This window comes from Astatotilapia calliptera, chromosome 3, assembly GCF_964374335.1.
Source record: "Astatotilapia calliptera chromosome 3, fAstCal68.1, whole genome shotgun sequence".
Lineage (NCBI taxonomy): Eukaryota > Metazoa > Chordata > Actinopteri > Cichliformes > Cichlidae > Astatotilapia > Astatotilapia calliptera.
In genome coordinates, this window is record NC_137424.1 from 74,566,553 (window position 1) to 74,594,158 (window position 27,606).

The 27,606-nt window shown below is 44.4% G+C and overlaps 1 protein-coding gene across 1 annotated transcript; it reads left to right on the top strand.

The window, feature by feature from the left end:
• Nucleotides 1–557: 557 nt before the first annotated feature.
• corin (corin, serine peptidase) lies at nucleotides 558–27,511 on the top strand. Its single transcript, XM_026163424.2, has 24 exons — nucleotides 558–748; nucleotides 2,817–2,967; nucleotides 6,201–6,509; nucleotides 9,189–9,300; nucleotides 9,523–9,627; nucleotides 11,006–11,229; nucleotides 12,286–12,399; nucleotides 13,406–13,513; nucleotides 14,346–14,456; nucleotides 15,988–16,110; nucleotides 16,610–16,717; nucleotides 17,626–17,857; nucleotides 17,964–18,106; nucleotides 18,197–18,304; nucleotides 18,406–18,519; nucleotides 18,622–18,732; nucleotides 19,083–19,206; nucleotides 19,890–20,018; nucleotides 20,268–20,317; nucleotides 21,519–21,705; nucleotides 21,783–21,945; nucleotides 22,023–22,131; nucleotides 23,332–23,465; nucleotides 23,546–27,511. The coding sequence occupies exons 1-24, from the start codon at nucleotides 686–688 to the stop codon at nucleotides 23,726–23,728; spliced, it is 3,315 nt and encodes a 1,104-aa protein (XP_026019209.2). The 5' UTR covers nucleotides 558–685; the 3' UTR covers nucleotides 23,729–27,511.
• Nucleotides 27,512–27,606: the final 95 nt, after the last annotated feature.

The following is a 27,606-nucleotide window of genomic DNA, read 5'->3' on the forward strand; positions in this document are numbered from 1 at the left end:
ATGTATGTTGTAAAGGGTGCTGTCAGACTTTTTTTTAGCATTTAAAACATTAAGCGAGCACAGACAGCCTCTGTGGGGTTCCACTCCTCACTGGTGGGTCACAGCTCTGAAAGACTCCTGGAAACGCCCCTGCTGTTGAAACTGGGGCACCTCTTAATACTCTTAATGCACCTGTTTACCTCCATCCTATGATAGTAAACTCCACCCATCTCATACTCTCTATGCTGCTTCTGTTTGTCTCCAGGGCAGACCCATCTCCACCCACCCATCCACCCTCTCCCTGCCACTTCCCCAGGTGGATGCAGATGTAACCAGAGAGTTCAGAGTCTGATTTGTGTTTGTATTCCTGACAGAACTTTCGGAGGTGTCTCGGACCCCGTTGGGGGTACCCCCTGCTGAGGAGCGCACCCCCTGCTGAGGAGCGCACATGTGCGGCAGCAGCTTTGAAGCTGGCGCTCAGGGCGGCACGAGGCTCCAGCCCTGCACCTGAATCCAGGAGCTTTAATCCCACGTTAAGACCTCCTCACGTGGGCACGACCTGAGCTGTGTGACAGTAAACAGCGGAGGGGGAGGAGACGGGGTAGGGGCGGAGCCAGCGTGTCTCGTGCCCGGTTAGTTAGCGGAGCAGCTCGCGGGCAGCAGACAGAGGGATGGTCTCGCGCTCGGCGCTGGGCAGCAGCAGGTCATGTTGTCCGCGCGGCTGGAGACCTGCCCGCGTGTCACCTTCAGCGGAGCGGGAACTGCGGCGGTGAGTGCCCCCCTCGCTCTCTCTCTCTGTGTCCCCGCTGTCTGCGGAGCTCTCTCTACCTCTGTCCCCGCTTCTGCTGCTGTCCTTGGTGTCCGTCCTCTGTCCTCTCCGCCTCTCTGTGCTGCTGCTGCTGCTGCAGACTCTTCTTATTCTGCAACACTTCAAAGATATTTCAAGGCTTTAATCAGAGAAGCGTCAACAGAAAACTGACGCAAATATGTTTTTATTTCTGTTTTATTTCAGTCAAATCTCATTGAGTCATCTCTGTTTGAAACCTGTCACAGAAATAATTACAGATTTATTTTCTGTTTAAAAAAATCTATCAGCTGCTTACCAAAAAAGGTAAGCAGTAACATAAAAAAATGTTACTGTCACATTTGTGCAAAAGTCAGTGCACTTTTGTCTCCTGCAGTAACATTTACCCGAGGGCACAGGTGTGCTCAGGAGCATGAAGCATGTAGGAAACAGGATGTTGTTCCAGTATCTGACTTTTAATGTCGTGTAGTGATGTAGTGATGTCCGTCTGTGTAGAGTTTTCAGCGAATGTGAGCTCTGATGGTTATAAAACTGCACCCAGCTACACTTTCATTTCTTTATTAATAACTCTGATAAATTTAATTTCTTCTTAATAAACTTCATTTCTTTTCTCAATGACACCTTAGATTTGATCATGTTTGGGTGATTCGTGGATCTCTGTTTATTCATAAAGACTTTGATTTATTTTGATGTAAAATTTAAGAAGTCATATTAATTGTGGCTCCAGCTGAAGCTCCTCGGGTGGCTGACGCGTCTCCGTTTCTACAAAATGATCCAGAAAACAGCTGAAAGTTCACACACACGCTCAGCTCTCAGACCTGATGATGTGCACTCGTTTACCTGCTAAACACGGTCGTCGCCGTCCTCCTAATCAGTACATTTGTGATGTTTCGGAGACTAAATGATTACAAACTTAGTTATTAACAGATAGTTGTAGTGCTGGAAGAATTAGAGCAAGTTTAATAACTACGGCTAATAATTAAAATAATCACGTAGTGATTTACAAAACAAAACAAACAGTTATTATTTTTGACTCTTTTTCTTAAATAAAAACATTATTAAGATTAAGATATAATGATAATGTTGTAGAAAGCTGACATTTAAACTGTGTTTTCTTTATGTTGTGTGACAGTAAACTGGGTGTTTTTGATGATTTAAATATATCAGGCATCAGAAAATATCAGAACCAATAAATATGAACAGTTTTAAGAATTTACTTTATTAACCTCTTAAGCCCAACGCCCCCTGATACGGGGGCAAAATGCAGGAGATCAGGTAGGCTTGGGGCTTAAGAGGTTGATGCCTGAGGATTGTGTGATTTCAGTTTCCCCAAGACATACGAACAGTAACCGACTGAAATAAATAAAATACAAATAAAATTACAAAATATATACAAATAGCTCAATTCTAAATATGTGTTGCAGAGATTAAATATATATGATTCACATCGTACTCCAAGCTGTTGTTATTCTGATCTTAATTTTACTCCTTACTTAATTTTACCCTTCAAAGTAAAAGTCCTCGCCTAAAAGTCCTAAAAGGTGTAAGATGTACATAACGTGCATGTTTGGTTTGTACTTTATTTAACCCAAATAGTGAGCTTCTTGTTATTGTCATGCAATAAAAAGAAAATGATCCAAGCTGCAGCTCTCACACACTCTTTCAGATGCACATGCACGGCAGACATTGTGGTAATGAATCAGCCAATCAGCACATTAGACAGAGCAGCTCCACAGAGAGAGAGGGTGGTGGAGTGAGCAGTATTTAAGGCGGGGGGCTGCTGTGTGGTGTCAGGTGTCGGCTCGTTGTCATATCTCTTCAAAAATAACTTCGGCGTGTCCAACGGAAACTCTGAGAGGGCAGAAACACCCTGAGCACCCACACCTCTGCTCTCTGTAAAAATAACCTTCAGTGGAAGAAGGGGCGGGGCTAAACAGACAGTATAGAGCCAGAAGCCTCCTCTTTTGTGCTCTAATAACCTGAATCCTGGTGTTTTATGAGTCCTCTGAATGTCTCTCTGTGTCCCACAAAGAATCTGGCTCGAGGACCCCAGGCGAGGATGGGCGGGGAGGCGTGTCCCCACAAGCTGGGCTCCACCAATCACCTTCGGCTTCTCCTCTACATCCTGATTCCCACCGTGAGCCTGCTGGCCGGCCTCCTGCTGCTCGTCCTGGTCCTCACTGGTAGAGACACACACACAAACACACAAACACACAGTCTGGCTGATGACCTCTGAGGTCAGAGGTGTTCTCAGTGACCTGACAAAGACCCCACCCTTCACTTTCAGTCTGGACATGACCCTGATATCACTCCATCCCCCTCCTTCTCTGTCCTCTAATCTCCACCCGTCCTTTGTCTCTTTCCCTTCTTTTTCCATCCCATTCACACCATCATTCCTTCTTTTTTATTTGGCTTTTATTTCATTATTTCTCTTTTTACGTTCCTCAGTTTAGTTTCCTCCCTGCTTTCCATCTTTCCCTCCGTCGCTGTTACGTCCTCCTTCTTTCCCCTGAGTCATCCTCCTTCTTCCTTCATCCCTCCTTTCTCTCGATGAAGAGGAGCTACAGAGGGATAAGGGGGGAATGATGGAGGCACGGAGAACAGACTGATGTGTGTAGGAGGAGAAGTGTGCATGTGTGTCACCATGACAGCAGGGAGTCCCTCAGCCAATCAGCATGAGGATCAGACTGAAAGGATTTCAAATATTTACGCAGGTAGTAAAAGAGACGCGGCAGCATCTGTCCATCCAGACCTTCACCATCTTCCTCCTCCTCCCCCAGCTATGGTCTTCACCTCCATCACCTTTTCAGCCTCCCCCCTCATCGTTTCTCTTCCTCCACTGGATTTTCCTTCCTTTCTTTATTTTCTCGTGTCTGCTTTGATGATTCATTTCTTTCTCAAATGTATTCAATTCAGTCTTATTTCTCTCTCTGAACACACACACACACACACACACACACACACACACACACACACACAAATATCACAAACATTGTCTGAATGAATAAACTTTTTTAAAAAATTTGAGAACTTATTTTCATTCTCCTCGCAGTGAGAGCTCCTCTTTCTTCTTCGTTGGTTTCTTCTCCCTCTGCAGCTGTCTTTCTTTTGTCTTCTTCGCGACTCATTGCACACAGTGTGTGGGTGTGTGTGTGTGTGTGTGTGTGGCTTCTCTCCCCATTACACACTTAATGGTCTTTGCAGTGCCTCCTGCTTGCCTCCGTCTGTTTTCAGCTTTAATGTGAGGCTGTGAGTGAGAGCCTTCACATTCACTCTTCAGCAGTTTTTATTTCTCAGCCTCTGACTGAACGATGATCCACAGTCACACTGTGTGCACAGCACACCTGGCTCTCACTGTTGGATGGTGTTGTTGAGTCTCCACAAGCAGCAGCAGAAGGTTTCAGAGTGTTCTTCTGAGCTTTATCAAAAGCAGCAGCCTGCAGCCTCACATGTGTCCTCCTCAGGGGCGTGAAGTGAACTTTCTGCTGAGCGCAGCAGGAAACCAATCACACCGACAGCTTTTAGTACTCCTGGTTGTTGCAGATATCTGCTCCTGTATCTGCTGCAGGCGTGGGGGGAAGGAATCAGGCTGTTTTTTTAATCTAATCAACAAATAAAAAATGATAAGTTCAGTTTTAGTCAAATTAAAGTCAGCGTGAGAACATCAGCAGATAAAATCTGGTTAATTCATCTTCACTGCAGAGCTTTTCTCTGGTCCTTCACACCAGCTCACCGTCTGACAACCATATTTGTAGTTCGAGATCTACTGACCAATGATTTTGAAATGGCTCTGCTGCATGCAGGTAAACAGCCTGAGCACAGAGCAAATGAAGGAGGGCTTTCGGTAAATCGCAGTCTGAAAACCATCGACTATCATTTTTGGATCCATCCATCCTATTCAAGTTGTCACAGATCCGGCGGCAGGGTACACCTGGACAGGTCTGTCTGTCCCAGCGCTCCGTTTTTTGATTTCCTTCCTGAATTTCTTGTGGCATTCACTCTGATTAATGGCTCCAGCTGTGGGACTTACACTTTGGCACCAGTTTTATTTATTTATTTGATGGAAGTCAGGCGCCGCTTTGCTCAGTCAAACAGAGACCACTCACGTTCATTTTTGAATTATTGGCTGACCTGAGATCTGTGTCTGTAGGCAGAGCTTCAGTAGCTGTTTATCAGTAGCTATATTATTTATATACAGTGATGAGTGGCCTGTTTCACAGTCATGTGGTGTGGATTTCAGGGAGACACTTGGGACTCGTACCCACTGATATTTACAGCACACGCATTCGCCCACCCACTCCCCTCCTTACGCTGCAAAAAAACAACCTCCAAGTGCATGACTTATGTACGCAAACATGTTCCTTCACATACGCGAAGACGTCTCTGTCATAAACTGATGTAACAAACGTGCAAAATGAAAATTCCTCATTTGATTTGTTTGTTGTTTGAGCTGAGAGGAATCTCACACATGTCGGCAGTAATTCGCTGTGTAGTGTTTGAGGGGGTGAAGCCGATGATCTGTCAGTGACTCATTTGTAACATTTATACCAGAAATGCAAATATGAAACCCACGGCTGTGTGTGACAGAAAATATGTAAAAAGATTACCATGGTAACCAGCTCTGTCTGACACGGCTGTGCTGTCTCATTAATAGTTTTTTTTTCTTTGCCAGAAATGTCAGGTTGTTCAAGTTCATAAAGACGGACGCGGCCGGGGACGAAAAACAGTGCTGTAAAAACTCTAAAGTAACAAAGGGAGGAAGAGAGGAAGGGGTGGGGTCCAAAATGCACCCAAACAACAGAGACTCACTGTGAGATCGACACTGTAAGATGTACTGTAACCACACACCAGCAGGGCGAGGGGCAACAATGAAGTCTGTCAAGGCAATATTCAAGACAGGAAGAGAAAAAAGGCAGGAAGTGAAAACAGAGAAAGCCAAAGAGGACCTGACCTTCAAAATAAAAGAGAAATGAGACTCAAAAGCAGAGAGGGGAACACATTTATCAACTCAAAAGCTTCTTTTCCATTAAGAACTTGGGATTCCTGTCCTTCATTTTGTGGAATTTTCCATTCTCGCCATAACTGAGAGTTTTGCTTCTGGGGTCCTTTATTGATGACACACCTGTAGAAAAGCGTCAGTGTGTTCATGGACGTTTAGGTTAAATGTGACCACGCCTGGAGAATACAGAGATTTAGGTTTCTGTGAAAGGAGAGCACTTTTTAGCTTTTATATCTTCTAAATTATTAAATTGTCAAATTATTTCCTTAAAACTATTTGAAATGTGTGACACCACACAGCACTCATTCGTTCATGAACTGAAGCCTTAAAGCCACGCTCATGGACGTTCATGTGTGGCTCAGAATCATGCCTGAACCGCCTCCTATGATTGGCTGATACCTGTGTCTTCCTCTGCAGGTATATTTGGCAGCACTCACTTGGACCCCAGCCTCCTCCCCTCACCCAAACCCATCGCCGACAGCAACCCTGGTTACCACAGCAACAGCACAAGTGACCCCTACCCCTCCTCCTCATTCACGGTGGAAACCGTCACGTCTTCACCGCAGAACCGCAGTGAGAGCACACCTGCCGCCACCGGCGTTCCCCCGGTGACCTCTACTCAGGCTCCGCCCACTCAGCCATACACAACGCCCCCTGATTGGCTTGCTTCTGTGACATCGCTGAGCACCGCTTGGCCGAGCAGCACCGCCTCTGCACCCGACACAGGTATCAGGTGTGAGCAGGAAAGATGGAAGCAGCAGGGGTTGTGGGAAACGTACGCAGCTTTTAAAAGACCTGAGTAATGCCAGGGCTAAGGATGAACTACAAATCCCACAGTCCTCTGCAGTCTGTGTCCTTCCTGCTATCCGTCTGTCTGTTGCTGTTGTTGTGTCCTTTCCCGTCAAACAGTAAAATCTTATTAGGCTCCATTAGTGTCGACTGGACGAGTTGATACCTGAGAGTAGCTGCAGAGGATGAGCTGCATTCAGATCTACTGTCCTCTTCTCTCCTCTACTGACCTGATGGGCTGAGCGAGAGTGTGTGTGTGCATCTGTGCTGATAAATCGTTTGTTGGGTTGCTATTTTAAAATTCCCCTCGTCTCCGTCTCTCTCTGTTCCTCTGCTGTCCTTCAGTGTCTCTCTGTCTGTTCCCATGTATTAATGTGCAGTCGAGGTGAATGCTAATGAGCCTCAGTCTGTCCTGCGCTCTGATTGGACACTGGACACTCACCAGATTTGGTGGATGTTTGACCTCCTGCCCAGTTCGGCCACCTTGTTAAAAAAGGTCACGCTCAGTGATTAACCGACTCTCTGATGACTTAGATTTCTCCCACTGAGACAACAAGTTAGGCCCTGAAGGTGTCGGTGGTGTCACCTGGCTGTTTGTCCTGCTAATGCTAGCTACAAGTGTCTTATTAAAGCACTGACATTGATACATCCAACTGTGGACAATCCAACCAATTACAAGCGAGGTTTAAACACAGAAAGACCTCAATTTACTGTCATTTGTTATTAGTTATTTGTTATCTTTCTAAGTTATTTGCCCCTAAAAATCTCAGAAGGATGGTCTTACTTATCCTGGAAGGCATTAGTTTGGCCTACTGTAAGCATCCATCCAGACGTCCAGTCCTTTAACCATCCATTTTCTTTTGGGGATCTGTGGCAGCAGGTTATTCTAGTCATTCTTTAAGCTAGCAAAGTTTTCCAGTTACTATATAATCTCTGAGTGTACCCTTTTTGCCTGTGTCCCCAAAAACCTCTAAAGGACATCCTGATCAGATGCCAAAACTGATTGGCTGGCTCCTCCGAAGGAGCAGCAGCTCAGCTCACCAGATGTTTGCACTTCTTACTTTGTCCCTAACAGTCAGTCTGGGAACCTCCCTGATGTTTCAGTCACTTCCTGTTTTTGGTTGCTATCCTCTCCTACACCAACTGGTCATAGCAGACAGCTGCCCCTCTGAGCCTGGTTCTACCGGAGGTTCCTTCCTGTTATAAGGGAGTTTTTCCTTCCCACCAAGTGCTTGCTCGGAGGGGCTCGTCTGATTGTTGGGGTTTTTTCTTTATGTTGCTTTGAGGTGGCTGTGATGTGGAGCTACATAAATTAAACTGAATTGACTGCTCGTGACCACAGGTGAGGGTTAGATTATAGATTGACCATTATGACGAAAGATTGTTTTTCAGCTCGCTTTGATTATAACCATAGTATTTAAAAATAAACACTGACATTCCATGAAAATCATGCAGGTGAAAAATACCAGTACAGTTTTGGTTAGATCAAACACGTATTAAGCACGGGTGCTCCCATTGGCTTTAGGTCAATCCAACCCACTGGCACAGTCAAATGAATTCAACAGTTCCTGAATGCAAATGTTTCTGCATAGATTTTTCAGTGATATTAGGGTTATTATGGTAATCCCAAGTAGGGCGTCACATCCAACTCTTGGCAAATAACCCAGAGAACAAAAGCAAACAGCAAAACAAAATAATAAACAGACAGTAAAAACTCAAATGTCTGATAAAATGTCTGTTTCCTGTAGAGCTCCATCACACTCCCTCACTTTCAACTCAACCTTTGACTGCTGCAACACCATGCCTGTGATACTGTAATGACCCGAATTTCACTGCTTTCAGGAACCATTGGAATTCTTTCAATTGACCAAATGGTTCAGGAGTTACGGGAGCTGCAGGTGTAAAAAATATAAACCACCTGTCTGACAGGTTAGATTTCAGAGGATTCAAATCTGATAACTGTGAGTTTCACCTGCTGGTTTTGGACTCAGTGTTGTTTGCCATCATTTTCACAAGATCAGCAAACTTTAGCCACCAGACGCTGCTCGTGCAATTAACTCCAGAGCAGCCATCAAAATTCTCCAGAAGACTCCAACAGAACAAACACAATCCAAGGGACCAGTTCAGGGACTCCAGTTAGCTGAGGTGAAGTCTAGCAGACAGCTAGGAGCAAAGAGTCTGTGACAGCTCTATGAAACAGTGAGGATACTAAGCCAGTAACCCATGTTTCTATCTAGAATTAGGTTTTTATGCCACTTCTCTCACACTAAGCACAGCTTCCATCTGGGTAACAAAACACAACAATGACAGTGGTATTGCTCAACGTCCACCAAACACATCACGCCATGGGCAACAATGAAGTGAAATATCACTAATAAAACAAAGATCTGTGAAAACCAAACATGCACCAAAAAGTTGTTGTTGAGAAGCATAAAATATTAGAAACTATAACATAAGCATGTCCTAAACAAGCATAGATCAGATTTCAAAAGGAAGAAAAAAGACGTTTGTTAGGTACAAATGTCACGTTGTTTTATAACGAGGCTGTAATGACGACAGCAGCCTGCAGGGGCAGCGTTCGGGGTTTGATCCTGGTGACCAGCTGTCTCTGTGCAGGTAGCTGTCAGCTGATCGTGGAGCCTCAGTGTCACATGTTGCCCTACAATCAGACGTGGCTGTCCTCCTCCGTCGCCGTGGTGAAGAGCTCAGAGGTCGACATGTTGCTAAGGTAACAGTTACTTCCACTAAAAGTCATTGAATTATCTACATACAGCTATTTCATACTGCAAAGAAGACAACACAATTAAAGGCATCACCTCAGGTTGTGTCATGTCAGGGTTTCATTGCTTTTAACATTTAAATGATCCAAACGATTCATCAGTGAATCGATGAGTAGATGAGTGTTAGCTGGGCTCCCGGCGGTGACTGAACGCCAGTGTGTGTGTTTCAGGTTCTTCAGCTACCTCAGCAGACTCTCATGCTACAGACACATCATGCTCTTTGGCTGCTCGCTGGCTCTGCCCGAGTGCATCGCAGCTGACGGCACACACAACAGGTAACAAACACACAAACCTACAGTCAGCTGTTTCCATACACAGACCTTACTTGGCCTATTTCACAGCCTCTCCAGTTTCCATATAAGCAGCTCGTTGCTGTGGAGTCGTCAGTGTCGACCTTTCTGGACTTGACCTGGGATTGAAGATTGATTGAAGAGTCTGATGTGAGCTGATGTGAGCAGACGACAAACATAAAAAACTAAAAAATATAGAAACTATTTATATTAAGAGAAAGGTGGTGAGAAAAAACAAGTCCTGCTGCACCGTGCAAGCTGTTTATTTGCCGTCTGCTTCTTCTCAATCCACAACATGTCCACCTATTTTAATCTGTCCAGAACTGAAGCTGATGTTTGCTCCTTTACTTGTTACCACAGATTGTCCCTTATATTATCTGTAAGCTTCTTTGCTGTGACTAGAAAAGCAGCCTGAACCCTGAGTGGAACTTTGAGAAGATTGAAATATGGTCTTATCTGTTTCTCAGATATCACAGTCGTCTCTGGACACTCATAAAACTCATAATTAGACAATTAGAGCTCAGTGTTAGGTTGCTGTTTGATCGCAGTGTCAAATGTTCTCATCAGCAACACTATCCAGCTGCTCTGCTGCTCAGGGTGAGGGGAGATCCCAGGGCATTAATAAACCGTCAGCACGCTGCACGCTCAAACAGGTGGCGCCCTTATTATGTCTCAGTTTCAGCTTTTAGCACAGTGCCAGAGGCTCCAGGTGCAAACTCGGTCCAGAGTGAAACAGCGTTTCTTCTTCCCTGTCCTCGTTCCCTAGCATGCTGCTTTGTTCAAACAGCACGACAGCATGTTGGATTAGTTTCAGCGAATGTCCAGCTGCTGCTGACAACAACCAAACCATAGGAGGAAGCTACAGTCTGATAAGACACAGAATAAAGTGCATCTCTCCAAAGCTGTCAGGTGACCGTCAGGAATGTTGGAGGTACCAAAATGCTCAGGCCTTCTTTAAAAGCCTCACAGTGCCGAGCAGCTTCTTTCAGTTTACCTAAACCTTGAATCTCTAATGCGAATGTTGTCTTTCAGTTCCAGCACATTCAGCAAAGACTGAACTTTGTCTTCCTATAAAACACAAACAAGAACATGAAACTCAGCTGTTCACACAGTAAGTGGGACAGCAGCTGTATGTGTGTATATGGCTAATAATAACACCCTCACACCCTCCAAACTCAGAGGACACACACACACGCACACACGCACGCACACACACACACACACACACACACGCACGCACACACCTTCAGTGTCAGTGGTTTCAACTCCAGACGACCTCTGACAGGAGGATTATGGGACTTTTAATGTTTTAATGATGCTACCAGCTAACTGTTCCCTGACGTCCGCGTATGTGTGTGTGCAGGACGGTCGTGTTGCCCTGTGCGTCTTTCTGCGAGGCAGCGAGAGAAGGCTGCGAGCCAGTCCTACAGATGTTCAACGCCTCCTGGCCTGACTTCCTGCGCTGCTCCCAGTTCAGCAACACCACCTCTGCTTTGTCACCACCGTCATCACCATCATCACCTTCGCCAACAGGTCTCCTCACGTCACCTGCCTGCTACACACCGCGACAGATTAAAGGGAAACCCTGTGAGTACAAACCACACATAAAATCCTTCACTCAAAAACTGGAGCTCAGACCTCAGGGACCGCCAGTTGGAAAAATGAGCCAATCAGCTAATGTATTAGCTCAGATAATGTCATTAAAACATTCTAAAGGCTCCAAACTCAATCCAGAGTCCAGGTCAGGAACTCCAGTTAGCAGCTATCATCCACCTGACCCGTAATAGTACAAACTTTAAGCCTTAAACTTCTTAAAGGTGAATGAAATTTCCACCTGTTGTTATAATCGTTATCTACAGAGACCAGTTTTTGACCTATTTTTGTAGTAAACATGTTAATTTCTCCTATAAAGTTTTAAAATGGGAGTTTGTGGAAATGGACTTAGACAAGAATATGATTCGAATCTGAATAAAAGGTAGAGGACCAATGATAGAGCCTTGTGGAACTCCACAACCTGAAAACAGTCTGTGACGCCCTGTTCTCACAGTTAATCTGCTGGTTACTGCACTGAGTAAAAATGATTTGGGTTTGAACGTTTTCAGGTGAGATCTTGAAGTCACCAGTAAATACAGTTTCCATTTATGCTAGCTATTACGATGCATGTAGCCAAAGTCTTTTTTCCACAAAGTCTCATGTATTCAAACTTGTACAACTTCCCCGTCTGTATATCTGTGAAACTCCGAGCTTCTAATAATGATACTGAGACATTAAAACTGCAGTAAAAACCAACACAGTCACACATTCGTGTCTTCGAACCAGCTTCAAACCACATCGTGCCAGCTTACAAAAACTGAGAGGCACACAACCTAAAGACATGGGAGTTAGCAAAACGTGGACATGATGTCAATTTTCACATCAACGTTGTTCACGAGGCAGTGCGAGTATAGAATGACCCTTACAGGCTTCCTTTACATCTGCATTCATATTTTTTGTCTCGGTCTCTCATTAAGTTATACTTCTGGTCGTGACTGAAAACAGTTTCTCTATTGGCCAAGTGGACATTAGAGGGACTGCAACTTTTTATACGTAATAAATATCGTTGTTGTACATCACTGCTGTACTCTCTCTCTGATTGGTTGGCAGCCGTATGTGGCGGGAAAGATCATTACTTGTGTGCGACTGGGATTTGCATCCCTCAGAAACTGGTGTGCAACGGCCACAACGACTGTGATGACTGGAGTGACGAAACACACTGTGGTGAGCGCACACACACACACACACACACACACACACACACACACACACACACACTGTATTGTGGTCTGTGTAAATAGCAGGAAACGTTTCAGCCCGTTGTCATGGTGTTCGCAGGTGATTGAGAGGATGACAGTGGTATGGTCGCTCTGTCACAGAAAGGTGGTCGCCATGGTAATATAAAGAATCTATAGGCAGCGACTATCAGAAAGGCAAAAGGGGAGAGAGAGAGAGTTTTGTCTTTGTCTTTTAATGTCTCTCTCCCTCTTTGTGACCCCAGCCTTCTTTTAACCAGCAGAGGTTTATGTGGCTGTAAAAGTCACACATGACAACGAATGAAGGAAGAACGACAAACGGCTATAAAGTGAGAAACCAACACAACAGGAAGAACTGAAGAGGACAGGAGGGAGAGGACGAGAAGATTAAACATGAGACAGTTTAACCAATATTCATCAGGTCTCCTGTGACGCGTTAGTTTGAAGTTCACATCCTTTATTTGGAGTCTTTACCTGTTTCACATTCCCTATGGAAATGTTATAACAGACAAACTGCAGGGGCACGAGAGAGCTGATTTCAAATCTACATCTTCTAGTATTTAGAACTATTTATAATTTTTAGGGTTTTAAGAGGTTAAAGACAAAAGAAAGTGCAAAAGAGGCCAGACTTAACCATTCATAAATGTGAAGAAAAGAAAAAGCAAAACAAAAACAGGGAGCCAGAAACAAAACAAGAGGAAACAAAATAAAGAAATCAGTCGAATGAACCACAGTGCTGCTGAAAAGCTTCAAGATTTGACAAAACAGGTTATTTAAAAGGTTTGTGGATTGTTAAAAAATGTTCCATTACATCTGTCTTCTGTTTTTTTACTCTGTGCTCTCTCAGGAACGTGATTATTATTATGAAGAAAAATAAATATCTAACATGAGATAAAGGAAAGCACGAGGAAAAGTGTAATGAAAAGAAAAAACACATGAAGAAGAAGTGCTGATCATGTCTCTCTCTCTATCAGTGTGTGCAGATGGCGAGTTTCACTGTAACACGGGTCGGTGTCTCTCGCCCGCTCTGGTGTGCGACGGCTATGACGACTGTGGAGACCTGAGTGATGAGCTCAACTGTGGTAAGACCATACACACACACACACACACACACACACACACACACACACACACACACACACACACACACACACACACATCCATCACAGAGTATCACACACTCAGGGTGACGCAGTTTGGCAGCTCGGGATCAGCTGTGAAATCAGAGAGAGGGGAAGTGTGGACCGGGGGAATCCACCACCTGTCCATCTGACACACACAGACACACACACACACAGAGACACACTTTTGTATCTCTGTGAGGACCCACGCTGAAAGCATCACCAGGCTCAGCTGAGATAAACAGTCTGAGATCGAAGCCAGTTATCATTCCTGCACTGAGGCAATGCAACATATCAGTCTAACTGCTAAATTACAGGAACGCCACAAAGCTAAATTCATTAAAAGTGGAGCTGCTCTGCTCATTTTTACCTTTGTATTTCTGTTCTTCATACACTACAGTAGCTTTACATGAGTTCAAAATCAACTTTTTAAAAAGTATTATTTTGGTCCTCTGTGCAGCCAGTCAGTTCATCCTCTGTCTCGAACAAACTTTAGCTCCTCTTTAAAGCCAGCTATCTTCTGATATCCCTCACCAGCAGAAGGATATAACAGTATCTAATCCCTCTCTGGGACACTAAAGATCCAGGATAGGGACAAAAGGGAGCACTTAGAGCATTAAATCAATCAAATTTCCGAGTCTCATCATTTCATATCGTGTCTTTGTATCCCTATCCTTTAAATAAAGGCTTTAACTGTAATGTTAAATGTTAATAGAAGATTAGCTCAGTCCAGACTCTGGAGGTCGTTCATGTTATTTATTTTATCTGAGTGTAGCTAATTGTATGTTTACAGTGTGTGATGTGGCCCGGGAGCACCGGTGTGGTGATGGGCGCTGCGTGTCCAGAGACTGGCTCTGCGATGGGGACCACGACTGTCTGGACAAGAGCGACGAACTCAACTGCTGTGAGTGACAGCTAGCTTAGCTTTGAGACATCAGTCATGTTTATAACTGGTGATTAATCTAAAGTTGTGTTCAAATCGATATTTAATTGATTAGGAAAATAGTAGCCATGGCAACTGCTGACTTTTTCCATAGACAGTGTTGGGAAGGTTACTTTTAAAATGTATTCCATTACAGAATACAGAATACATGCCCCAAAATGTATTCTGTAACGTATTCCGTTACATTACTCAATGACAGTAACGTATTCTGAATACTTTGGATTACTTAATATATTATCATGCTTTTTACAACAACGTGAATGTCCTATTGCTGTGTGATTTATTACTATTACTGAAGGTCCGCGACTCCGAACTGTAGTAAAGGGACCTCTGACTAATACGGCGGGGTCCCTGTCAGCTCGTAGCCGAAAAATAGCTTTACTTTGTTGTGTGGGTCAACTTTTCTTGTGAGAGACAGAGAGAGGTGTTGAAAGACTGCTCCAACGGAACTTATTGTTTTCGGAGGAAAACACGAACACGGTGTACAGTCGAGTCTTAATAGCTTACTTACAACTGGGCTCGTCAGGCACTCTTCTTGGCTGCAGTGGTTATTATTATATTTACATGGTTCCAGCTCCCCTTTTTGCTCGATGACTGCTCGTACCTTTCCACTCCCCTTTTTCTCCCTCCTCGCTCACAGACCCATAACGTGTATGGCAGTCCATTCTCCCTGCAGCACGGACTACACTGCCCATGATGCTACATTCTTTAGAGCTATGCTTGTAGCATTCTGCCTGTTAGCTTAGCACAACAACAACAACAACGAAAAGGCGCTCTCTCACCCAGGAAACACACAGTCGCAGAGAGAGAGAGCGTCGCCCTGTAACCATGGCAACCGTAACGCTGCCGCCTGGAACAACAGAACGTAGCTGTCAAACAAAACCCAAACAGTCCTGACCCGCGACAAAATGAAACAGGAAAGTACCGTAGTGTAATCCATTTATTTCACCAAAGTAACTGTATTCTGAATACCACCTTTTTAAACGGTAACTGTAACGGAATACAGTTACTCATATTTTGTATTTTAAATACGTAACGGCGGTACATGTATTCCGTTACTCCCCAACACTGTCCATAGACAACCACAGAAGGATTTAAACTAAGAAATGAGAGGTTTAACTTCGCTCATAATTTAAACAACTTACTACTTACACTTTGTTTGCTACTGGTTGTTCCCATTTTCACAGCTCACTGAGCTCAGCAAAACTTTCCAGTGGTACACACTGCCCTCTGGTGGTGCTTTCATGTGGTGCACTACCAAAAAACAGCATCTTTGGATCAGTTAAAAGAAAAAAAATGGAACTGCAGCAGGAACAAATGTACATATAGATGAAAGGACTGAATAGTGAATGTGAAGAAAGCTTTAGTCTGCCTCACATGGTTTCCACTCCGAGGGAAACGCGACAACTTGTGAGCGCTCAGCTGATTTACTGCTGTGTCACGTGTTACTATAACTCATCAAAAATGACAGTAAGTGTGTGTGTGTTTGCAGCTTGTAAGAGTCAGGGTCTGCTGGAGTGCAGGAACGGTCAGTGCATTCCTTCCGCGTTTCGCTGCGACGGCGAGGACGACTGCAAAGATGGCAGCGATGAAGACAACTGCACCGTAGACCAGAGTGAGACTCTGTCTGTCATTAGAAGCAAAATCACACTAAAAGAAAGTTCAGACAAACTAACCTTTTGACCATAAAAGCTGTTATAAAAGACAGAAGATCATTCAGATGAACAAACATCTCACACATGACTTGGTAAATCTTAGATCCCTAATGACTAAGATAATAATTCATTTTCAAAGCTAATCACATCCTAATCGTCACCACAAGACAACACTTTTATTCATAAAGCAGCTTTCCTGCACAGAGGCAGATTCTTAAAACTTAAAACAAGTTACAGGAGCCAAACTGTTATATATACTGACTGTTCTTCAAACTAGACACAGTTCATTAGCTATCAGGGCCTTTTTGATTGGTTTGACTCACTTTGTAAAGTCTCACCTTCTGCCTGCATGTCACCCTGTCCCAGCAATCCTCCTCTGTCACACATCTCCAACATCCTATTTCCAGTATTTCCACTATAGCGCCTTACCTGTGTGTGTGTGTGTGTGTGTGTGTCCAGGTCAGGGTGGATGTGTTCCCGGTCAGCCCAGCTGTATTGCCACTTCCTGTCAGCCCATGTGTGCTGGCGGCAACGCCGTGTGCGACCCACAAAGCAACAGCAGCTGCAGTGAGTCATCAACAAACTGTCCTCACAAAGATAAATCTGACAATGAGAAGCTTGTCACATTTAACCCTTTATCACCCAAGTATCATACCTGGATTTACTTTTTAATTTTGGCTGTAAAATTACAAAAAACTCATCTTTCAGTTTCCAGTTGAATTTTCTATTTAACCCAAAATGCGGAGTTACAGTAATGAGGTGCACAGATGGTAAAATGGAGGCGGTGATGCCTCTGTGTTCACACAGCAGCATCTTCTGAATCCAATATCCTAATCTGATACTCCTAATCTGATACTGCGAATCGCCCAGTGAAGCTTGTGCCTGGTACATCTGTGAGGCTCCATTAATGCCGACCCATATCCTCATGTTTAGGAACAACATCTGCTTCATCCAGATGATGTTTTTTTGTTTTGTTTGTAAAGATTGTTTCAGCATGATGATGGCAAACAAATCATTTTGCTCATATTTCAAAAGCAGGTCTCTGTAGTAAAAGAGTCTGACTGTTAACCTGTCCTGTCTGCAGGTCAGACCTGCTATTGTCTGAAAACATCTGGAGCTTTATCAGATGAAAAACACAATAAAGGAAGTCCAGAGCTTTGAGCAGCTGGAATTCTGTATGAAGCAGAAACATTTAGCTCCTGAGGAAATGGTCTCATCAGTCCCCACACACTTAAAATGACATGTTCACATATTCCTACATGACTTTAAAAACATTCTGCACTGTGTGTTTACTTCTTTTTACTTCTTAGCTTTTATTTTGACATTTTAAAGTAATTAGCTTCTAACTTGATTCATGCTTGGATGTATTTTAAACCTAAAAATGGAAGTTAGTCATGTCGTATGCATTATGTGGGTGACAGTGAGTAGAAGGTTTCCCTCTCGTATTAGTCTTCACTCTGCGCTCTGTGTCCCAGCTCGCTGTGAGCCAATCAGCCTGGAGCTGTGTATGAATCTGCCCTACAACCTCACCAGCTTCCCCAACTACCTGGGTCACCTGTCCCAGAGAGAGAGCTCCGTGTCCTGGGAGTCCTCTCTGTTCCCCGCTTTGGTCCAGACCGGCTGCTACCAGTACCTAATGTTCTACGCCTGCACGCTGCTGGTACCAAAGTGTGACCCGGTCAGCCTGCAGAGGGTGCCGCCCTGCAGGTCAGCGCACAGTCAGCTAGTTAATCATCACTTTATTCCTCTGGAAGGTTTCAGATACCTTTCCTCTCTCCTTCTCTCACTCTGTCCTCACCCTCTCGCCCTGCAGGTCGTTGTGTCGTAGTGCAAAGGAGAAGTGTGAGTCGGTGCTCAGCATTGTGGGATTGCAGTGGCCGGAAGACTCAGACTGCAGTCAGTTTCCAGAGGAGGGAGGAAACACAACCTGCCTGCTGCCAGAGGCCGGAGTCGACGGTACACTCCGTTTGTCCCGAAGACGGTCGCTGAAACTTTCTGCTCCTAAAACTAAAATCTTCTGTTCGATGTGTGTTTTCGTGGTGACAGAGTGCTCTCCGAGCCACTTCAAGTGCAGGTCAGGTCGCTGCGTGCTGGCAAGCAAACGCTGTGACGGACACCTGGACTGTGACGACCACAGCGACGAGGACAACTGCGGTGAGTCATGTCAGAGTCATCGAGGCCGCCGCGGCCTCATCGAGACGAATGCTTCAGCAGTTTAGTGCAGCAGGTCATGATCTCACCTTTCTGTCTGTCAGGCTGCTCTGAGCGTGCTCTGTGGGAGTGTCCCGGCAGCACAGTCTGCATTAAAGCCAGCATGATCTGCGATGGGTTCCCAGACTGCCCCCAGCTGGTGGACGAGACCAACTGCTGTAAGACTCCCTGATGTTGATGTTATTATGTTTTGTTCTGCGCTGGGCCAACAATCCCCTTCCTGACTGTATTATTAATGATATCCATTCATATTTCCTCAGCGGTGTGCAGGGATAACGAGCTTTCCTGTAACAACCATCAGTGTGTCCATCGCACTCTGTGGTGTGATGGAAAGAAGCACTGCTCAGACAGCTCCGACGAATGGAACTGTGGTAGGATAGTCCCACTTTTAAAACGTTGGGTTGTTCTTTAATATGTTAACAGGGACACCTGAGTGCAGCTTTGGTCCTTCTACTTTTCATCCTGCAAAATCAATCTCTGTGTCTGCTTATTTATACATTCACTAACTATTGATAATGATGAAACAGCAGAGAGTATTTGTAGTAGGAAGCTGTGTATCATCTGCGTGAAGTGAAGTTCAACATGATAAAGTTGCACAGGGAACATTTATTTACTGGTTTTAAAAAAAGGAATTTCGGACGTGACTTATAAATATTTTACAGTATTTCATCTCTGATGAGTATTTACTATCCAAACATGCGCTGATCTGTTCTCTCTGCAGTGTCTCTGTCCGATCGATCGGGCTCTGTGCTGACGGTGTTTAAGACGGCGGCAGAGTATCAGGTCTGTGCAGATGAGTGGAACGACGAGCTGAGCGAACTGACCTGCAACCAGCTGGGACTAGGGTAAGGTTAGTAACACACGCACACGTTATCAAAGACTTTCTTCACATTCAAATATTTTTATTTATGATGTGGAGAGAAATGAGACGAGTCCCCAAAGTGTGAAGTAAAAACATCCAGTTGGACTTCCTGTCTTGTGTTTCCCCACCTGGCTGACCAGCTCCTTGATATTCGTTCAGAATCTCACCTCCGACTCCAGCTGCATCATCCCGGACTGCAGCTGACAGGCTCAGACTGTCCTCTGCTCTGAAAATCAGTTTTGAGACGGCTCAGTTACTGCAGTTCAGAACAGTGGAGTTGGAGTCTGCCCTCGGGATGAGAAACTGACTGGAGACACGTTATTCTGAGGGAAACTCTAAATACATACACAAACCATCTAAAAGTAGTTTTTAGACGTGCACTGGAGGCATTGATCTTTGTAGACATTACCCAGAGGAGCTGGAGGTGAAAACAGATGTCTGACTCACAGATGGGCTTTATCCTGTCAGATTTATCCTTGTAAAAGTAATTATTTGTGGATTTATTCTGTGAGAATAGAGCAGGTAATTGTCAGGTGAATTCGGTGCTCTGTCTCGTGCACACTCCACCCAGACAGCTTCACTGACCCAAAGCAAACACATTGTTTCCTGCAGTGTGAGCATTTCTGAGTTTCTGATGGAATAAGCATATTGTGTTTGTCTCTGCAGGGTTCCCTCCTCTGTTTCCAGGGTGCCCGATCAGCCCGGCGTCCAAGGCCGTCGACGCTGGTTACACGTCCACCCCGAGTGGCACCAGAGGAACGGTTCTGCTCTGCAGGCCCGGCTGGAAAAGAGAAGGTAAGAAGCTTGTGGTGAGTCGGTCAAAGAGACCAAACTGAGGCTGATTTAATAAGAGGGCCTCAGTCCAGCACGGAGTCTGTCTGCCGGTCACTGATGTTAAAAACTGTCTGCAGTATCTGGGCTGAGCCCATCAGGCAGGAAACAGGACACCTGTTCAGGCAGGATGATGGCCTGGCTGCTTTAATTACTGTGAGCTGGTGTCGCAGTGATGTGTTTATAACAGATGTTTCTCTGTCTGTCCTGCAGTCATGCGTGTCACTCCAGGCAGAGAGTTTCAGTCCTGTGTACCAGAGAAGGTAAACCTTCTACTTTTATCCCTTACTTACTGATTTCTCTCAAATCAGTGTGTTTGTAGAAGCATGTTAAAGTGGACGTGTTTAACCTTTCCCTCATAGTCTTGCTCTGGTGGTGGATGCTCATAAAATAATTATGAGGTCAATAATGGTTTTTTTTCTGCTCTGGCTCTGTATGATGTCACAGAGAGCATCTATATCGTTATCTCTGATGTTCCAGCCATTCAGGGTTTGACTTGTAAAGGATGGAGCTAAAAATGCTCGTTTTTAAGGGGCTGTGCAAAGGCCCAGTGTGAGATAAAGAAGTGTGATTTTGAAGCTACTGTAGTTGAGTTGAAGAGTCAAACGGAGGTACTTTGTATGAGCAGGAGTAGATCAGCACTGTCACTCCTCCTGCTACCAACAGATGGAGCTCAAATTTAAAAGTTTAATCTCAAAAACTGTCAAAGCAGCCACATTCAGCGCTACAGTCACTTATACACCGTTATGTATGAGGTCCAGCTGTTGATGCTGATCAACAGCTGGACCTGCACTCAAGGTTTCAGTGTAGTTTGGTATTTTGGAGTTCAGACGTCCAGCTGCTGTCTGACTGATGTTGACTGTCAGATTCCAGAGATGGTCACCTTCTGACCAATTATACTGCGTTCTCTGTCACAACCTGCATGTTGTCTGTAGGTTGACTGAAGCAGACATAACAATTATAGACTGTATAAATCACAGCGTGATGCAGAGGCCTCGTCATTTTAAAGCCTTTACCTTATAACTGTATGGCTGCCACCATATTGGAGCCTGAAGTGACGATCTGTTAGTACAATTAACCACACACCAGGTATATCAATATTATTATTATCATCATTATTATTATTATTTATCAGATAATTGCATTAAAAATGCTTCAAAAAGGCTCCAACTGTACAAACACAGCTCAGGAACTCAAGTCGCTGTCCTGCTGTCAGCCAAAGAGGCCACGCCCCCATGAATATAACTTTAATAATTAACATGGCATCAGAGACCAAAGCCGTTTTCTGTATTAGGCTGTAAACATGTTTGTTTCTGGTGTAAAGTGGACATTTAACACGGGAGTCTATGTGGGCTGTTGCCCTTTTGGAGCCTCAAGTGGACGTTGGAGGAACTGCAGGCTGTGAGGTTGCTGGTTGGCTGGCTCATCATAAACAAATCCACTTTGTCTCTTTGTTGCCGTCAGAGTGCGGTCTACGCCAGGCGGTGGGCCTTCACCCTCACAGGAAGAAGCGGATTCTGGGTGGCCGGGTGTCCCGGCGGGGGGCGTGGCCCTGGCAGTGCTCGCTGCAGAGCGGTCAGAGCGGACACGTCTGCGGCTGCGTCCTCATCGCCCGGAAGTGGGCTCTGACAGTCGCGCACTGCTTCGAGGGGTAAGTCTTCAGGATGTGTCGTCAGTGAGCCACATTTTATTTTAACCTCACACACTAACGGTGTGTGTGTGTCACAGGAGAGAGAGTGCAGACCTGTGGAAGGTGGTGCTGGGCATTAACAACCTGGACCACCCAGGAGCTCACAGTCAGAGCCGAGGGGTGCGCTCCATCATCGTACACCCGCGCTACAACCGGGCGGTGGTGGACTACGACATCAGTATAGTGGAGCTGGACTCTGAGGTCAGAGCGTGCTGCTGCACAGGATCGAGTATCAGCTGTAATCGCACTGGACTGATGAGGCGTGTTAATGTTTGCAGATTGAGGAGACGACCTTCGTCAGACCGGTGTGTCTTCCTCAGCCGGGCCAGCTGCCTTTACCCGACTCCTACTGTTACATCACCGGCTGGGGTCACATGGGCAACAGGAGTGAGTACATACACACTTCAGTCTTTGGCCGTATCCCACTCCTAACCTTAGACTAAACTCGCTTTTTGTACTTGCAGCACAAGTAGGCACGCACACATCTTTCAATCATTCGTCTACCAGAGTTTTATTCTCGTCACGTAGAGTTGGTGCATTTAGACTTTGCAGAGTCCTGCTCTCTGTCTTCATCTGCTGGTTGAAAAACATCAGGCCGGCAGCTCTTTTTGAAAGCAGAAAGAACGAGCCGAGTCAGAGAGGCTCTGCTCTCGTTATTCAGATTCACTCTGAGAGAGAGTGGATGTAACTCACTTTCTCATGCTGCTCTGTGCTCAAGCGCTCTAAATCTAGACTCCATCCCCGCGAAAGTTACATAAACTTGAAATCATGCAGCTTGGTTTGAAACTACAAACCTTTCTCCTGCTTGTAAAGTTGTAACTGATGTTTCATTAAACTCTCAAACTAGTTTCATTCATTTCAGATTAGCTAGCAGTTAAGCAAGAAGACTCTTCGTGTAGCTTACCAAAGATATTGTGTGGATTGAAATGTGACGAGCTCGGAGCGCGTCTGGTCTCACTGTTGCACCCACACGTGTGTCACAGGACCGACGCCGATCCTGGGAATGCTCCAGGCGTGGCCGGGTCGCGTGGCCGGGTCGCGTTCCAGCTCCGATGCAGCTGCTGCAGCTGGTTGTTTCCACTCAGGAAAATATTTGATGTTCCACCAGATACACACCAGCATGTTTCAGAAGGGTCACACAGGTGGCTCCAAAAATAACACCAAGTCTATCGTTTTTATTCTATTTTCACCTCAGTCTCCATAATCATAATCATAATCTGCCTTTTCACTCAATTTAAGTGCTCAAGACGCTTTCTACTCCACGTCTCAATCACCTAATCCTGCACTCATGCAGTGATTTTATGTACGCCTAGGCAGCTTTTACATTTACACACTTAGACACCAGTGGATGCATCAGGGGCAACTCGGAGTTCATTTTTATGTCCAAGGACACTTGGAACTAACAAAACGACATAAAAGACGTGCTCTTGTTAGTCGCCAAGAGCGTCCTCCGTGTGAAAACAGCGCTCATTCCTTCTGATCTTTGAGCTTTAACGTCCTGTGAAAGGAAAGCTCAGAGTACTTCGAGAGCCTTAGCGCTCTTATTATATTTAAAGCCTCATCTTCATCCTGTGTGTTTGTGTGCAGTGCCCTTTAAACTGCAGGAAGGGGAGGTCCGGATCATCTCTCTGTCTCAGTGTCAGTCCTACTTCGACATGAAGACCATCACTCCCAGAATGCTTTGTGCCGGCTATGAAGCTGGAACCGTCGACTCCTGCATGGTAACATCTGCACCAGTCCAGCATGAAGTACCGAGGCCACACAGTTTCTCAGTGTGTGTGTGTTTAACGTGTGTGTTCAGGGTGACAGCGGCGGCCCACTGGTGTGTGAGGAGAGCAGCGGTCGCTGGACGCTGTTCGGCCTGACGTCGTGGGGCAGCGTGTGCTTCAGTAAAGTGCTCGGACCCGGGGTTTACAGCAACGTCACGCACTTCACCCCCTGGATCCAACAGCAGATCTACATCCACACATACCTGACCGACTGACACATACGCTCACTCACCTGACACTTCCTGCTCCAAGCTCTCATTCATTCCAGAAGGAAGTGATGTCATCATCAGCCACAACACACGTTCAGTTCCTTAACCTGTGCCTATACTGATAGCCTTCAGACGCTGTGTGAGCAGCAGCTGATGTTGTCGGTGATTGAAAGTTACATCCATACAATCAGTCACTGAACTCTGACCTTATTGTTTTTATTACTCGACACATTCAAACCTACAAACATCACAGAAACAAAAACATAACCTCTGTGACGGTTAACCAACGCTCAGTGCTTCATGCTGGACTTTATACTAAGATACTTTTAAATTATGTAGTTCGAACCAACCATTGAACTTCCTGGGGCTGAAAAAACGACGAAGCATCAAAGACGGCAGTTCCTCTGCTGGGCTTCATCTCAGCTAACTGAAGTCACAGAAAACACCCAGGACACTTTCACTTTTCAATTCAATTTATTTCAGTTCAACTTTATTTATATAGAACCAAATCACAACAACAGATACATCAAGATGCTTTATATTGTAAGGTAAACAGTAAAGTCTGTTTAAACTCTGGTTAAACTCCATCATGAGACATTCAGCAGTGGTTTCATTTCACAGCTTTTTGCTTCTGTCACAAACTACACTATCCTCACACAGACCTAACAACTGCTCAAAGAAGTGTATCCCCAGATCAGCTGGTGAGTGGTTACTGGAGTTGGATGGGTGAAACTGGTTAAAAAGATGCTGCTCAAAACCTCTAGTTTGACCAGTTCAATCAGTCCAAGCCAAACAGATTGCAAAGGTTGCATCGAAGCTTGTCTGCAACTGCTCGCCAAGCAGAAGGAAAACATAGAAGTGTGATGTTTGACGTGCAGTCGGCAAGTAGTTGCAGGTTGGAGGTTGCAAACCAGCCTCCAGCCCTGTGTGAGAGAGGACTTAGAGCAGTAGTTCAAACTCAACATTGTGATGTTCATGTGTATCAGATGGCACATGGTCTGTTTCCAAGAACTCCATAAACTTCTTGTTCAAACTTTAAATCAGCATTAAAGCAGAAAAACTCCATTTCACAGTCATTTTCTCCGGCTACTTTGCCGGAAATACTCCTCAAGGTTTCTGAAGAACATTGTCTTAAGGAGGAGCTAAAACAGCTTGTTTCAGACATGGCCCAGTATAAGTTAAAGAAGGATTATTATAAAGTGTGACTCATGCACAGCTGCTCTAGAAACATCAAGGAATACAAATATGGAGCTGGAAATGAGCAGGATAGATTCACTTACTTACCTAACTCATTAATCCCTATTTTAAAAATTATTTAATAACAGCAATTAACAGATTAATGATAGTTTTGCAGCTGTGATACAAAATTGTGTTTGTGCTAAACATCCTGTAAGCAGAAGCTAAATCTGCTATTTCAGAGAAGATTGAGGACTGTTTCCCGGACTGTAGCTGTGAAACCGAACATTTTAATGATATTAAGGCGTTTAGCGCTGAAGCTGCTAAAACAGACCAGCCGAGCACTCATTTTCCCACAATGCTTCACTCTATAGTGCCTAGCAGTAAAAAAAAAAGAAACAAAACAAAAACAAAAACAAATTTGTTACTTGTACAATGTCGTACTGTACGTGTGTGTGTGAGTGTAAGCTGCTGTGTGAGCGTCAGAAAGTGCTTCAAACCACACTGGCAATTTATATCAGGCAACTTTGATGGTCAACATGTAACTTTGTTCTCGCAGCTGCTAGTTACATTTATTTTCTTTCAGACAGAAACCTCTAACTGACCCCCCCGACCCCAGTCGTGCTGTATAATGGCACATGAAGATGTAACACAAGCTTTATTTTTGTATATAGCATACACCGATGTAGTTTTAAGCCGTGTTTATTCATGTTTGTTTACGATAATGAAAAATGTCTTCAGAGGTGAAGTTAGAACAATGCAGATCATTAGCCTTTAAAGTTTCTGGCTTACAGATATATCGTTAGTAACGTAAACAGTTAATAACACGCTTATTATAAATGATAAATCAGGGGACTTGAAGTAAAGTTTTACCCAGTTTTTATCTAAAAGTAACCTAAATGTTCATCAAAGTGGATAAAGCGCAAAAAAGCAAATATTTAAACTGCCTGTGAAGTATAACTTTAACGTATTGCTAATGTGGAAACATTAGTGTTAATCCAAATGTTAACATAAGACATATGAGCTTTATCTCATGTATCAGACGGTCAGACTGTAGTTTAAAGCTAGCAGACTCACTAACACAAACGATTAACTGCCAAATTAGCGCCAGCTAGAGTACGAAGCACAAATGTAGCACAGTATAGAGCGTTTAATGATGTGTTTTCATAGCGTTAGCACTAAGCTACATTAGCTTTTGCTGTGTATTTACAAGCCGTTTAGGTCCAACTGTTCAACAGTAACAGTTTTCACACCGTAGCTGAACTAGAAGGAGGAAAAAAGATATTAAGACTTCATTAAAACTCACAACAGACGGTTTGTTTGCAGTTTACGTGTTCTGACGGCGTTTTTTTAGATGACTCTTCAAACATAGAGAGGGTTGTGGAAAAAAAAGGTTGAATTTTCTTTGTTGCAGTACTCCGAGTGATCACTGGGGTGTTGCCTCTATTTACATACACATGTTTACCACATTTATGCTTTAAGCTAACTGCCTCACACTGAATTCACTGAAATATTAATGGTAACTGTTTTTGTTTGTTTTGTTTGCCTCATATGTGTGACAAAAATACTCACACAGACAGCAAAGAAGCATCAGTACAACAGAGTAAAACCCTGACTCATACTGAGGCCTCAGTCACACAGGCCTAGAGACACTCAGCAACCTCTGGTCACAGGGGGAAAAGTGTATTCCTCAGTCGGTTGACAAGTGGTTGCTAGCTGTTGCCAGGTGAAATCAGTCACAACAAAGGTGAACCACCAAAAATCTCCACGTGATGGTTGGTTGTTAGCAGTTTGCAGTGACTCCTCCTAATTTGTCTGCAAGACATCTTCTCATTTTTCCCTGGCACACAGTGGTTGCCCAGTGGTTGCCAACCAGTCTCTAGGCCTTGTGACTGGAGCCTTAGACTTCTGGGAGATCTGGTGGAGCTAGTGGACATGCAGGCGGTGATTCCTGTTTTTCTCCACCAGAGGCTCCAAAAGGCTGAATGCTGGTCATAATACACCCTGCAGTTATCTGGGCTTTTGTTTCAGAAAGCAGGTTTAGTGAAAACTCTGAGTTTGTTAAACCTGAGACGTAAGTTTAAAACTAAGGTGGAAATGTTTCACTCATCGTGTCCACTAATGAATAATTGGAGGCTGTGAATTTGTTTCACTTGGCGAGATCAACATTTTAGCACTTCTCCCCATTTTGACTCCCTGTTAACCCAGTGGAAGAGTTGCCCAACGAATTGCCCCGTTGACCTTCTGTGCTGAGGTCGGACTCACATCCAGAACATTCCAAGTTGCTGCTGCTGATGTTGTTTTGTGTGTTTGGTTTTTTAAGAGTATTTTTCTACAGCGTTTTGTATGTCATGCTTCTTACACAGGGCTGTTAGTGTGTGTGTGTGTGTGTGTGTGTGTGTGAGCACACAGTCACATGTAAGGACTGTGTGTTTGTTTCTTCCTGATTTAGCTGTTATGACTTTGTTATCATGATGATGATGATGAGTAATGTTTGATTATATGGATTCAAATGCTTTATGGACAGACTGTAGCCTTTAATGTTTGTGTAAACAGTGAATATTTGGTTTATATCATCTTGTATCACACTAATAAACTTATACACACACTCTCTCCTCTGTGTGTGTTTGACCTAAAGTGCTCTAAACGCAAGTCATGAAAGGTTTGTCGAGGGTTATGTTTAGATTAAGTAATGTGCGACTGCATAT

Bases quoted from the DNA above. Each gene is read 5' to 3' on its own strand.
- corin (XM_026163424.2), top strand. From the start codon at position 686: ATGTTGTCCGCGCGGCTGGAGACCTGCCCGCGTGTCACCTTCAGCGGA. The intron at 18,520-18,621 runs GTAAGACTCCCT...ATATTTCCTCAG, and splicing joins GGTGGACGAGACCAACTGCT to CGGTGTGCAGGGATAACGAG. The intron at 20,019-20,267 runs GTAAGAAGCTTG...TCTGTCCTGCAG, and splicing joins GCCCGGCTGGAAAAGAGAAG to TCATGCGTGTCACTCCAGGC.